The sequence below is a fragment of the Gambusia affinis genome, linkage group LG08, assembly GCF_019740435.1.
Source record: "Gambusia affinis linkage group LG08, SWU_Gaff_1.0, whole genome shotgun sequence".
Classification (NCBI taxonomy): Eukaryota; Metazoa; Chordata; class Actinopteri; order Cyprinodontiformes; family Poeciliidae; genus Gambusia; species Gambusia affinis.
Window position 1 is genome coordinate 29,523,202 of NC_057875.1, and position 14,547 is coordinate 29,537,748.

At 39.8% G+C, this 14,547-nt stretch overlaps 2 protein-coding genes across 3 annotated transcripts in view; one reads left to right on the plus strand and one right to left on the minus strand.

Annotated features, from left to right (window-relative positions):
• The window catches only part of LOC122835599 (retinal guanylyl cyclase 2-like), a 30,490-nt gene that overhangs the window by 9,572 nt on the left and 6,371 nt on the right, over window positions 1-14,547 (plus strand). Inside the window, exons 9-14 of the mRNA XM_044124765.1 lie at window positions 8,950-9,034; window positions 10,000-10,116; window positions 10,604-10,687; window positions 11,095-11,271; window positions 12,318-12,471; window positions 14,354-14,497. Coding sequence (XP_043980700.1) covers window positions 8,950-9,034; window positions 10,000-10,116; window positions 10,604-10,687; window positions 11,095-11,271; window positions 12,318-12,471; window positions 14,354-14,497 — 761 coding nt within the window. The remainder of the gene's footprint in view (window positions 1-8,949; window positions 9,035-9,999; window positions 10,117-10,603; window positions 10,688-11,094; window positions 11,272-12,317; window positions 12,472-14,353; window positions 14,498-14,547) is intronic.
• LOC122836064 lies at window positions 930-6,623 on the minus strand. Of its 2 annotated transcripts, XM_044125722.1 has the most exons (3): window positions 2,476-6,623; window positions 2,223-2,384; window positions 930-1,660 (listed from the first exon to the last, which is right to left on the minus strand). In XM_044125722.1, the coding sequence occupies exon 1, from the start codon at window positions 6,351-6,353 to the stop codon at window positions 4,632-4,634; it is 1,722 nt and encodes a 573-aa protein (XP_043981657.1). In that variant the 5' UTR covers window positions 6,354-6,623; the 3' UTR covers window positions 930-1,660; window positions 2,223-2,384; window positions 2,476-4,631. The 2 variants fall into 2 exon arrangements, with proteins under 2 accessions (XP_043981657.1, XP_043981656.1); XM_044125721.1 differs by having other exon boundaries at window positions 2,223-6,623.

The window sequence follows — 14,547 nt, forward strand, 5'->3', positions numbered from 1 at the left end:
GCCTGAAAAACAGCTGGGGCGTTGGTTAGGCCAAAGGGCATGACCAGGTATTCATAATGCCCTGAAGGGGTGTTGAAGGCCGTCTTCCATTCATCTCCCTCTCTTATTCGGACCAGATGGTAGGCATTACGCAAGTCCAGTTTAGAGAAAACGGTGCTTCCATGAAGGAGTTCAAAAGCAGAGGTCATGAGGGGCAGAGGGTACCTGTTCTTGACCGTGATCTCGTTGAGGCCTCGATAATCAATGCATGGTCTAAGAGACCCATCCTTCTTGCCCACAAAAAAGAATCCTGCACCTGCAGGGGAAGAAGACTTTCTGATTAGACCAGCCTTTAGGGAATCAGAAATGTATTCCTCCATAGCCTTTCTTTCAGGGCCAGAAATGGGATACAATCTGCCCCTAGGTGGGGTGGTTCCAGGACGCAGGTCAATGGCACAGTCATACTCTCTGTGGGGGGGCAGAGCAGTGGCCTTAGATTTGTTAAACACCTCACACAAATCATGATACACTTCAGGGACCCGAGACAGATCAGGGTAATCATGGTGGACTTCACAGGGAGCAGTCATAATAGGGGCTTCCCTTAAACATGAAGTGGAACAAGATGGACCCCAGGACTGAATCTCACCAGTTAGCCAATTGATGACTGGACTGTGTTTGATGAGCCAAGGACGTCCCAGAATTACTGGAATTTCTGGAGACTTGGTCAGCAGAAACGTGATCCTGTCGTGGTGGTTTCCTGAAATCAGCACAGATACAGGCTTAGTGCAGTGAGTTATTTGATCAATGAGATGACCATCAATAGCAAAAATCTCACGTGGTTTCTCAAGAAGTTCCAACTCCAGTGTGAGCTTAAGAGCTAGGCTGACATCTAAAAAGTCTGCATCAGCCCCGGAATCAATAAAAACAGGAACTTCAGTTTCTTCAGGGGAATCAGGAAACTTGATTGTGCACTGATTGTGGGAGGGGTTCTGTGATTTGAGAATAGGGCTCAGCAAAGACCCCCCAAGCTTTACTGAGCCTGTCCTTTTAACGGACAGTTAGTGGCTTGATGGCCCTTCCCTCCACAGTAGAAACACAGGTGATTTCTAAATCTTCTCTCCCTCTCCTCAGCAGAGAGCTTGGTCCTACCCAACTGCATGGGCTCCTCAGTGGTAGCAGGGGGGGACATGGAGGCTTGTGCTAAGCTGCAAGGACTGACCTGGACTGATGAAACCCGTCTTTGATAATTAGATGAAGACCTCTCCCTCTTACGTTCACGAAGGTGTTGATCAATTCGTGTGGCAAGCCTCTCTAAGGCCTCGAGGGTCTTGGGGGGGTCACGGGTAGCAATTTCATCCTTGATCTCCTCTGACAGACCCTGGTAAAAAACATCAAATAGGGCTTCATTATTCCAAAGGCAACAGGACTTCAGGGCATGGAAACTGATTATGTAATCTGTAACAGGTCGTGAGCCCTGCTTGAGAGAAAACAGTCTCCTGGCAGCCTCCCTCTCAGGACGGACTGGATCAAAAACCCTCTTCATCTCATCAGAAAACTCAAAAAATGAATCACAGCTATCAGCATCATTCTCCCACTCAGAAGTTCCCCACCGCTTAGCCTTACCAGACAGTAGAGAGATTGTGTAGGCCACCTTGGCCCGTTCCGAAGGGAAGGCAGAGGGCTGGAGTTCAAAAACCAGAGAGGACTGGGTCAGAAAAGGCCTGCACTGTTCAGGATCCCCATCAAAACGCTCAGGTGGGGGAATCTTAGGTTCATTGTTGGCATTAACCGGGGGGGTAACAGCAAGGGGAAGTGGCCGTGTAACTGAGGGTGTAGCTTGGCCTTTGTTAGAGAATTTTCGGAATTATCATTTTGTTTTTACTTTAGGTGAAATTCAGTCTAATTAAAGTGTTCTCTTTCCTTATGTGTATTTTCTGACGTGGAGGTCAGGATGTCTGTTTATCTTCATGTGAGCAGTTGAGTAGTTTTCTAGTTGATTAGGTTACATGTTGATTAGGCTACACGTTTACAACCTCTGTTCTTTTTACGACCTCTGCCCCTTTGACTGTTTTGACTGTTTTTCTTTGACAATAAAACAGGAGCTCGCGTAAAAGGAAATCAGAACTCTCTTTGTAAGCAGCTTGGAGAAGCTGTTTCAGAGACTTCTCCTTTTGCTAAAGCTTTTTCATAAAATTCATATTACGTGTCTGTAGTTCTTTTATTTAGGTATATAGGAAAAATACCCATCATTTTCTCCTGAAGCAAGTTGTCACAGTCTGGGTTGTTCTTCCAGACTTTGCAGCGTGGAGTCGTCTCTTGACCCCTGCATGCTGTGCAGGTGATGAAATCCTGTGTCGGTTCGCAGTAGGTGTAAACTCTGTTACACAAGTTCCAGGGCACCGTCCCTAGAACAACATGTCCATTATTATAAACACAGTTCCCTAGAGATCCTGGTTTAGCTCCTGCTAACGAAATGATCTCTGGTATTTTCCATACAGTTTGTTGAGATGACGAAAAAGGAAGTACATCATCTGCAAGTGAACAATTTAAAGATTGAAATAGGCTTTGCACAGCCTCTCCCATCCGGAGGTCAACTGAATAGTCCTCCTCACGTGGTCTGTCTCCTCTTAGGGGTGGGATACGCCGTGGTCTGGTGCTTAGAACGTAGAGACACATCTGTTTGTCGTCAGTAATGTTACCTGGTCGTAGACCTGAGTTATGTATGGAAACCGGCATCTGCGCACACACGTAGCAGTTCACAGCATGTCCCTCATAAGCGGTTCTATTCATCAGCTTCCACCACAGATTCGTACTGTAGTCATGCGGATGAAGCTCAGGCTCGTTTCCTTCTCCAAACATCAAACATACAGCAGTCACAATACAGTAGAAAATCCATCTGGCATATGGAGTTTCCATTACTGCTCAGAATACAGGGATGTCAGGACCCCCAGCCTAGCAGAGTGAGGATCTGTTGAATTCTTCTGCTGACCTTGAGACGAACTGTCCTAAACGACAGAACCCCTTTGTAAATCAGACTTCCCCGTCACTCTGATTTAGGGATCTAACACTCTCTGTACCTTACAGTGACTGAGATGAATCCATGTGGGTCTTTCAGCAATCTTTACAGCTGTTGGTGTGGTCATCAGCACCTGGAACGGTCCTTCCCACCGTGGACACGCCCAGTTCTTTCGTTTGATGACCTTTATGTAGACCCAATCACCTTGCTCGATTGGAGTGGCCTCCTGTACAGGAAGAGAATCAGAAGGCAGTAAACTTGCACTGGACACAAAATCCATATGCATAGTTTGAAATGGATAAGATGGTTTCGGGAACCTGCCTCGTTTTGGCCTTATGTTTCCCTGAGAATTATATTTCACACAGACTGGACATGCAGTACAAAAATTTTTTAAGTATGAATTTAAACCATATGTTGTGAAATGCTGTTTTATTATGGTTTCCATCCCCCCTGTTGACACATGGCAGCGCCCGTGTGTCACAATTGCTGCCGCTTTAAATAAAGATTTAGGAAGGACTGGTTTCTTATTGACTTCAAAAATGTTCTCATCATTAATTTTCGCACCCTTAGTTATCCACATCCTTTTTTCAACTTTCGGTGCGTTATCCTGCATGTCTTTTATCACTGCTTTGTCCATCATCTGTTGTTCTCCTTCAGTCTGTGCTGAGAAAGTTCAGAATATGTTCATGTGTCACTCAAATGCATGAACTTGAGCAGTGCCCGTAGCAACTTCACAAAGTGATTGTTTCCAGACGTCACAGCTGGGGCTGTAGCTCCAGCCATCTTCACTTTCTTTGTAATCAGTGGCTTCAGAAGCCATTTTGGTTCTGTTACCCACATCTGCCCATGTAATATTATGTGGTTTAAAAAGCGAGATGTGTGGGTTTGCAGGCAACTTATACAGCTCTGTTTGACTTGTCGGAAGGAGCACAGTCACAGCTGCATAAGACCGACGGTCTGTGAATATTTCAGTCACAGCAAGTGTCACAGGATTTGTTTCTAAAAACTTTTGCACATAATCATCCTGTGGATCATTTAGGATGTTCATTGTTACATGCAACTGATTGTAGTTCATTTCTGTTTCAGGTAAGTCCAGTTGTCCTCGAGCTTCTCTGAGAAGCTTTCCTGGAACATGAGGATTGTCAACTGGCTTTAGATCATATGAACAGTAGATTTTTTCATCTTTTTGAACTGTATACAGATCAGAATGTTTTAGTCTGACAGCTCTCATGCCATCTTGTACAGGGACTACTGCTATCCCTAATTTTGTCATTAGGTCTCTACCTAACAGATTTATTGGACATTGAAACGACATTACAACAGAAGCTTTTACTTTAATTCCTGTTTCAGGATCTTTAAAAGATGTATTTTTTGACATATGTTCTCTATGTATTTGTCCATTGGCAGATTTCACCCAAATGGACTCATTTGTAGGGTTTATCCCTTCTATTTTAGTTTTTAGAACTGTTTTACATGCACCAGTGTCGCATAGAAATTCAACTTTTTCCCCACAAACAATCAGTGTAATGTAGGGTTTTTCTTTTAATGCATTTAACATATCCCAAGCTGCACATATATCCACCATTTCATCAATTTTATCTGGTGGTATGTTTTGTTTGGGTGTGGCAGAGTCTAGTCATGTTGAAGAGTTAGGCTTTTGTTTTTTCTCCCATCTGCCACCCCTTCGATGATTTATTTTGTTTTCTGGGCAATGTCTTGCCCAGTGGCCAGGATGGCCACAATGCCAACATCCATCTGGATGTTGTAGTTTTTGTGGGGTATAACTTCGGAGTGGTTTCTCATAGTGACCTCCTCTGCCGCTATTTCTCTCTCGGCCTCTTGAGGAGCCACGGAACAAGACAGAGGTATCTACTTCTCCAAAATCCTCCAGATGAAAAACATCTGATCCTGTTTTTGGTTTTTTTACTACTTTTTCTGCATGACGTGCCCACGTCATCAGCTGTGGGACTGAGGCAACATCATATTCAACCAAGTGTTTTTTAATCCAGCCCTCAATTTCAGGGCGGAAACTAGACATTAAAGCGTTTTTTAATTGTTGTTGATATACGCTTTCTGGTCCTTCATCATAAGTGATCCCACTGTGAACTTTGAACTCCTTCTCAAATCGTAGACGAAAGTCGTCCACATCTTCTCCAGTTTTTTGTTTAATTCCTGACAGATGACTATAATTTGCCCTTTTACGAAAATTTGTTCTAACTCTCTCACACAACGGATCCCATTGTGCTTTAAAATCATCAGAGAGAGCGGGGTTCGCTCCTGGAGGGTATGGGATTGGAATTAAAATATTATTATTAATTACTTTCCCTGTATAACTTCCCCTCACTTTTGCCCAATCCTTTCCTAATGAGGACATGGCTGCTTCTCCTGCTTCCACTCCATTTAATCTATATGAATGGATTAATCCCGTCATGTCTTCTATCCATTTATCGGGATCTTCTGATACAGGAGTTATTCCTTCTACCGCCTTTCTGGCCTCTTTCAAGGTCCAGGGTCTGAAAACATAAATGTGTGGCGGCTGGCCATCTCTAGGATTTGGGTTTGGGACCTGGATCATTGGATATTGTTCCGTCCCTTCAAGGCTGTACGAAACTTTTGGCTTCCTGTTCTGCCTCAGGTTATATGAATGTCCCTGATCGCTGGGACCTGCACCTTCCTCCTCATATAACGGTGGTGGGGAGACAGGCAGGGTTGGGTAAAGTTTAGTTGGAGTATGAACTGACAGTGGATCTGTAGTTAGATCAGCTGGTGGGGATTTTGCAGGAATGAGAGTTGGAGAAACTGAGGGCAGTGTGGCTCGCGCACGCAAGGGAGGGGCCTGCACTGCAGCTAATATGGGCTCATTATCTTCTGGTTTTACAAACAAAGTATTTGTCGAGGCTGTTGATACTGAGACAGAAGCAGACAGAGCTGCTGCAGCGGTCGGGGGAGGAGCAGTCGGCCGTACCTGCTCTCTCTGTCCCGCCGAAGTATTCCGTCTGGTTAACACCATTTCATTTTCTTCTGACCTTACAAATAAGTTATTTGATTCTACAAGCTTTTTATCTTTAACCTTTTTAATTTGTTCTTTACGGTCTATGGCTGCTTTTAACCATAGTTTAGCACATCTTAGTTCATCCTCCTTTTTAGCCTTTTTCATCCCCTTTTTTCTTGCTACACTACTCTCCAAAATTCCAACAATTGTTTGCCATTTCTCAATTTTCAGCTTCCCATCTATTTTATATTTATTTTTCCATTTTTTTATGTATACAATGCTACCAGGAAATCTGGACAGCATGTATTTCTCATCTCCGTTGAGACCCTCAGCGAGTGAGGAATTACAAGAATTTTTGTTTCCCATTATTTAAATCACTTGCAATTTTAGCTTGAAAATTTTTGGTATTTTGTGCTTCCTCAGAGAAAGTGCTGTAAATCAGCGCTCAGTGCCTCCTGAAAAACAGGCTTCTACTTGGAGCCTAGCTTCCAAGCGGTTTTTCACTTTGGATCCTAATTCCGAAGGCAGAGAGTTTTACTCCCAGAGAGAGAAGCACCATTCACTCCTTCATACACACACACATCAACAAAGCAGCAGACAAAAACACCAACATCAACACAGCAATAACAAAACAGTATTACAAACTTTCTATCTACGTGAGGACTTACTCTTAAGGAATGTCCTGTAAATAAGGAGGCTCTAAAAGCCTTACCTTTTGCCTTTAGTTGAAACTAACCCTACTTCTTTAGTCAAAATGATATTTGACAAGGACTCAAACCTTTCTTTAGTCAAGCTGGTATTTGACAAGGACTCAAACCTTTATTTAGTCAAAATGATATTTGACAAGGACTCAAACCTTCATTTAGTCAAACTAAAAGTTGACAAGGACTCAAACCTTCATTTAGTCAAAATGATATGACAAGGACTCAAACCTTCATTTAGTCAAGCTGGTATTTGACAAGGACTCAAACCTTCATTTAGTCAAACTAAAATTTGACAAGGACTCAAACCTGTATAACTTCTTTTGCTTTAAAATTCACCTACGTTTCTGTAGTTGTCTGGTTGTCCAGTCGGATCTCGTCTCTCCGCCGTTGACAGACAAAGTCGGACATGCGTCGCTGGCCCAGTGAAGAATTTGCTTCCTGGGTCCTTCTTTCCAGGTCCAGTTGACTTCTGGCCGTGCACGGATTCAGCGCGTCTTCCTCTGCCTGGCAGCGGGGGAGGAGAGATCCCGGGTTTCGGCACCAAAAAATGATGGGTATTTTTCCTATATACCTAAATAAAAGAACTACAGACACGTAATATGAATTTTATGAAAAAGCTTTAGCAAAAGGAGAAGTCTCTGAAACAGCTTCTCCAAGCTGCTTACAAAGAGAGTTCTGATTTCCTTTTACGCGAGCTCCTGTTTTATTGTCAAAGAAAAACAGTCAAAACAGTCAAAGGGGCAGAGGTCGTAAAAAGAACAGAGGTTGTAAACGTGTAGCCTAATCAACATGTAACCTAATCAACTAGAAAACTACTCAACTGCTCACATGAAGATAAACAGACATCCTGACCTCCACGTCAGAAAATACACATAAGGAAAGAGAACACTTTAATTAGACTGAATTTCACCTAAAGTAAAAACAAAATGATAATTCCGAAAATTCTCTAACAGCCTTGAGACACCGTTAAGGAAGAAAGTCCCTGTAACAGTTCCTGGACATTTCTTTCTAGGCCTGAAATGGCTTCCTCCACCTTTGAACACCAAACAGGATTTGGCTGTGGGTTCATGCTGGCGAGATCGTACTGTAACGATAATTGAGTGTTAGTCAGAACCCAAAACGGAGCCAAAACACGTGTCCAATACACCAAACTTTTATTATAAGAACAGACGTGAAAAAGGGGCTCTAGAGGGTGTGGGCTCACAGGTAGATTGGTAATGGGGAGTCCAAAGGTTGGGGAGAATGAGCAACGGAGCTGCCTGGGGAGCTCGGGGAACAAACAGGGACAAAAACCAACCAACCAGAATCTCATTAGTGGAATCAGTCCAGGTCATGCACGGATGGGTCTCAGGTACAGAAAATCCAATAAATGGAAGGCTGGAGGCAGGTTCAGAGGGAGGCTGGGTTCGGCAACAGGAGATCAGACTTCTTCAGGAGGACTGGGCAAAATCTGTGGTCAAGAACAGGCAGAGTCAAAAAACCAGAAAGCTTCATGGAACGTGGAACAAGGAACAGTGCTTGAAAGCTGTGAACAGAGCAACAGACGATCTCGCAATGAGCTGCAGATGAGCAGCTGGTTAAATAGGGAGCGGCAGCGTGCAGGTGAGGGTAATTAGCAATCAGCCCAGTGGTGGAGCTGCAGGGCTGAAAACATGACATCTATCTATCTATCTATCTATCTATCTATCTATCTATCTATCTATCTATCTATCTATCTATCTATCTATCTATCTATCTATCTATCTATCTATCTATCTATCTATCTATCTATCTATCTATCTATCTATCTATCTATCTATCTATCTATCTATCTATCTATCTATCTATCTATCTATCTAAATTCCTTCTTCACAATTCCACACATATTTACCCCACTACATTATATATATATGTTTTATGCAAATCTATTAAAAATAGAAAACCAAGAAACTCAAAACTGAGCTGTATCCACTGACCATAATGTTTCTCCAGCTAAAATAGAGTCTGCCTGTGGTAAACTGAGTTCATTGGAGTTGGTTTTGGAAAAGCACATTCCAGTTTGTACATGGTCCCATCGCTGGCAGTGCAGCTCAGGGCGCAAACATTAAACATGAAATGAAAGGGAAAAATCGACACCAGTCTACAAAAATCTCCAACACATTTTTTCCCCCCATATTGTCATTGGAAAACATATTATGAATTAGCTCTTTAAAGAGAATATAAAAACATAGCAAATCTGATCAAAAACAATAATGTTTTTAATTCTTTGTGTGAAACAGGAAGTACAAGAGAACACCAAACATCACCAAATTAATCCTGACCCTGGACGACATTGTGTTCATCGACACTCAAGTTAGTAAAAAGGTGAGAAACGTTTCATCTGTTCTGGTTGGAACATTGTTGGAAAGTCGTTGACTGCATGTCTTTGCTTTTTTTTTGACTAAAAGTTTAAATGAAATTGTCTAAATATTACAAACTTTCCTATAACTTTATGTTCCCAAATTGTCTGTCAATATGTTTATTGCAAGAATTGTCTATGACCGGTGTGCTGTGTTGTGTAAAGATAAAATGGGAGTAGCTTAGGGTTAGCCTCCTGTTGTTTTCAGGAACACATGAAAGAAGCATTGCATATTCCAGAATCTTTGACTCCCGGTCCCAGCAACCTTTGCCATGTCCTCCTCCTGTCTGCCTACTGTCTCAAAAATATATGAGCCACTAGCGCTGCAAAAACTCTTCGGAGGGGAAAAAAAAAGTTGGTTTCAACTAAAATGCCATTAATCTTAGTCAAGTAAATTATTTGGTCCAAAGCATTGCAAATTAGTTGGGTTGGCTCTTTTAAATTACATTGGGTCCAACTATAATAAATGAGTAGAATCAACCTTAATAAATTAAATTGAGCCAACACATTTGCTTTAAATTGGAATAACAATAATAAATTGAGTTGAGCCAACTAATTTTATTTAAATTACATTAATCATGAATATATTAAGTTGAGCCAACACGTTTGATTTAGAATCAACCATAGAGTAACGATAAAAACATAAGTTGAGCCAACACAATTGATTTACATTGGAATAACCTTAATAAATTAAGTTGACCTAACACATTTGCTTTGAATAGGAATAGCAGAATTACATGGTGCTGAAATAAAGCAAAGTAATCAGGTGAAAATCCTTTCCATGATTTTGTTATGTTCATCCAAAGAGGTATTTATTTTCAGTGTAAAACCACCAGTGCACCTTTTTGATTGTGTTCCAAAATGGACTGATTAATAAACTTTCTTGGTTTCATGTTTACAAGCGAAATGTTTCTTTTTTCCCCCCTTCCAGAAATTAAATGATGAATCCATCATGAGGAGCCTTTTGGAAATAAAAACTCCCCTCCGCTCGATAGCCAGAAGTTACATCTTGACCTCACCGGAGAGTTCTAACATTGGGATATTGGAGGTACCTGGTGTTGGTTGGTTTCAACTAAATTTGCACTAATTAAAGTAAATTATTTGGTCCAAAGCATTGCAAATTAGTTGGGCTTTCTCTTTTAAATTACATTGAGTCCAACTATAGTAAATGAGTTGAATCATCCTTAATATATCAAGTTGACCTAACACATTCGCTTTAAATAGGAGTAACAGAATTACATGGTTCTGAAATAAAGCAAAGTAATTAGGTAGAAACCCTTTCCATGATTTTTTTATGTTCATCCAAAGAGTTATTATATATATATATATATATATATATATATATATATATATATATATATATATATATATATATATATATATATATATATATATATATATATATATATATATATATATATATATATACGTATGTATGTATATATATATATATATAAAGCTGCACTTATATTGGGAGTGGGTGTTTGTGTTAGCTGTCATGCTAATTCTCCTTTAAATGGTTGGTTCGTTTCCAGGGAGACTGGGTTTGGCTGAAGAAGATTCCTGTTGGAAAGACAGCAACACCTGTCAACCAGAGTACCCAGAATCTGTTCAGTCAGGTAACATCACATAAAACATCACACTGATCACACAGCAGGTGGAGAAGACTGACCAACAGCTATTTTTAGCCAAATAGCTAAAGATCATCCACAGCTGAATTCCTACTGACGTGGCCTGTCTACTTTAACACAGAAAAAATAAAGAGCTTAACATACAAGTGCCTAATTGAAATGTATCAGTCAGGTATAAGCACGTTAAAAACAATCAGAAATTTTGTCAGCTAATGGAGCTGAGAGTCTTAGCAGAGATTCACTGATATGAGGCAGCTGATCTCTCTGATAAGTGGACAAGTCAAAAATAGTTGTTCCCAGTGAAGTACTCATCAACTTATTTCATTTCATGGCATTTCAGCTATTACAAGTATGAAAGCTGTTTCAGCATGGATTTTTTCTGTGTTTGTTTCCAGCTGCGGGAGATGCGCCATGAGAACCTGAATCTGTACCTGGGTTTGTTTGTGGATTCAGGGATCCTAGCCCTGGTGGTGGAGCACTGTCCCCGAGGAAGCCTGTCAGACCTGCTGGCCGACAGCGACGTCAGGCTGGACTGGATGTTCAAGTCATCACTGCTCATGGACCTCATTAAGGTTCTCCTCAGATCACTTCAATACACCTTGAATGTTCTGACACAACTTCCCACTGAGTGGACTTAGAAATTGTTCAGGCACTTTGATGCATTTCTCATATCAGTCTCAGTATTTGCACAACAGGCCGTGATTTTCTCAAAATAATGAGTGCAAACTGTAAAACCTGATCTTGGAGTCACTTGCTCAAAATAACTGTCCTGCTCCTCAAAGGCAACCATTCATGTGACTAGCTGTGTTCAAAGCATTTCCATTGCAGTTTTGCGAGATCAACCAATTTTAACATAATCCCAGCATCAAAACCTTTTATTCAACAATCTCTCAGCTTAATGCTATGTGTACATTAAGCAAATTTATTATCAACATATCAAATTGTTCAATTTTATGTGTCTGTGTTTCCTTCAGTGGAAACACAGACAAGGACAGTCTAAGCAAAATAAAAAGTCTCGACATTTCATTAGTGAACAGGAGAGGTAAATGGCTTGAACGTGTTTTCAATATGATATTTAATTCTGGAAATGTTATCCAATGCAATTCATGAAATTAACCAAGAGTAAACAGAATAAAAAAAAACAGTAATCTAAGGAATCTAAGTCAAAAGTAGCAAATGAAAGCTAAAAATGAAGAAACCAAACAAGCAAAAATCTTGTAAGGTAAAATCTGGGAAATTGACATCCAAAGACCATAACATCAGTCTGCTGCTTCATCCCTTCAGTTCATTGGTAATGCTGCAAAATCCTGAGAAAATAAGGATTCTGAAGACATTAATAAATAAATGTTTGACATATTGTTTCTCTCATTATTGTAGCATTTAGCAAATATAAATAATTCTTTTTCATTCAGTGTATGTAAACTTCTTAACTGTGCATAGATTGATAAATAGAATTTGTATCTCTCGTTCTCTCTATCAAAACTAAGAAACACACTTATCGTTTCTTTAGTTATTAATTTCAATCACTTTTTAAGCGAGTCAACTATTTTGCATTCGTTCTCTGAAACCGACAGATTATCTAGCTCTGTGTGACCAGGCTACTGTCTTCATGTTCCAGGGAATGAAGTATCTTCATCTGCGAGGGTTGACTCACGGTCGCCTCAAGTCCACTAATTGCTTAGTGGACGGCCGATTTGTGTTGAAAATCACAGACTACGGTCTACCCATGATCCTTCAGTCTCAAGGTGTCAGCCTGTCTGACGATCCACAAGGTAAAGCAGAATTACCAGAATTACACTCTACCTCCTAAATATTTAACAATTGGACCAGTTACTTAACTATGCATAAACAAAATTGACTTGTTTTTCACAAAATATTATGTATATATATATATATATATATATATATATATATATATATATATATATATATATATATATATATGCCATGTCCAAGACGAAACATCCAAGATCCATAGATACATCAGGAACAAAGCCAGACAATGTTCTCAGCGAATATCTCAGACAATGGGGAACAGAGGATCAGGCGCTGGAGGTACCATCATGGGAGGACAAGCCCCTACATGTGATGTACCACCGGCAAATAACTGAAGTGGCTGATATCAGAAAGTCCTACCAATGGCTGGAAAAAGCTGGACTCAAGGACAGCACAGAGGCCCTCATCCTGGCCGCCCAGGAACAGGCCCTAAACACCAGAGCAATTAAACTTTTCTGTGGTGGCCATGTTTATGAGCACTGGATTAATTAACTAGTGGTGTTAAGAGATTAGGGATTGTGTTAAATAGTTGATTAAAAAGAAAAATGTGAAATTCTGGTAAAAAAAAATCTTTGTGGACTTTTTGGATTTGTTTTTATTATTATTTATAATCTTGCACTGACTATCAGTCGTACGAGTTCATTTGGATTACAGTAAGTGCAAAATAAGAAACTGAACTAAAGAAATTTTTTGTTTTTTTAATTTGATTACCAGCTCTTTAATACAAACTAATACAAATTAGCTGACTCAAGGTGGATCATACTAAGATTAAACTAAATTACACACAATGGTGGAAAAATGAATAATAGAAAAATAATTATGAGCGAATTTTTAATTAATTTTAGGGTCATCTATAGTCTGGTAATCAAATCAGACCAGTAAAACATGTTGCAGTCAAGAAAATAGTGTCAAGACTACCTTTAGAATTTCAGCTGGGGCCAGAAGTGGATTAGTAAACAGATTAGCACTGAGAGTTCACTGAGAGATCACTGACTTTTCTTCTTTAATTTCTGTTGGAAGTTCAGTAACTCCAAGTAAGAGCCGTTTACTTCAGGGCAAGTTGCGTCCGCTCATTGGTCAGTCGCTGACAAAGCCACTGGATTGACTGACAGGAAGAAATCTGGCATCCTCATCATGTAGTTGCCCCTTTGCTTCTATTTTCATAATTTTATTCTCAGTTTTTGAGAAGTGGTTTAAGAAGCCGATTGCCAGTCTAAACTCTTACTGCTGTGTGTGTAAATATGACGTCAGCCAAGCTTTTTCTATCTATCTATCTATCTATCTATCTATCTATCTATCTATCTATCTATCTATCTATCTATCTATCTATCTATCTATCTATCTATCTATCTATCTATCTATCTATCTATCTATCTATCTATCTATCTATCTATCTATCTATCTATCTATCTATCTATCTATCTATCTATCTATCTATCTATCTATCTATCTATCTATCTATCTATCTATCTATCTATCTATCTATCTATCTATCTATCTATCTATCTATCTATCTATCTATCTATCTATCTATCTATCTATCTATCTATCTATCTATCTATCTATCTATCTATCTATCTATCTATCTATCTATCTATCTATCTATCTATCTATCTATCTATCTATCTATCTATCTATCTATCTATCTATCTATCTATCTATCTATCTATCTATCTATCTATCTATCTAAAAACTTCACAAGAACCCAAACTAGTTTAGCGGTGAAGAAACAAGGTCATGCTGTTTGAGGGCAACATTTTCCTGTCGTCTAGCTATTGTACAGAGAAGGACGATTGTAGGATTGTACAGAGAAGGATATATATATATATATATATATATATATATATATATATATTTATTTATTTTTTTTCTTCTTAGATCTTCTATGGACAGCTCCTGAACTTCTGAGGAATTCAGAACAAGGCGGTTCTTTTGCCGGAGATGTCTTTAGTTTTTCCATCATCATACAGGAAGTGATCTCACGGACACTTCCCTACGCCATGATGGACATGCCTGCTCAGGGTAAGAATGCTTTCCTGTCTACACACCTGTTGATCTGACAAACCCCAGTC

What these genes read in the sequence shown, in the direction of transcription:
- LOC122836064 (XM_044125722.1), bottom strand. Translation starts at nt 6,353, where the DNA reads ATGGGAAACAAAAATTCTTGTAATTCCTCACTCGCTGAGGGTCTCAAC.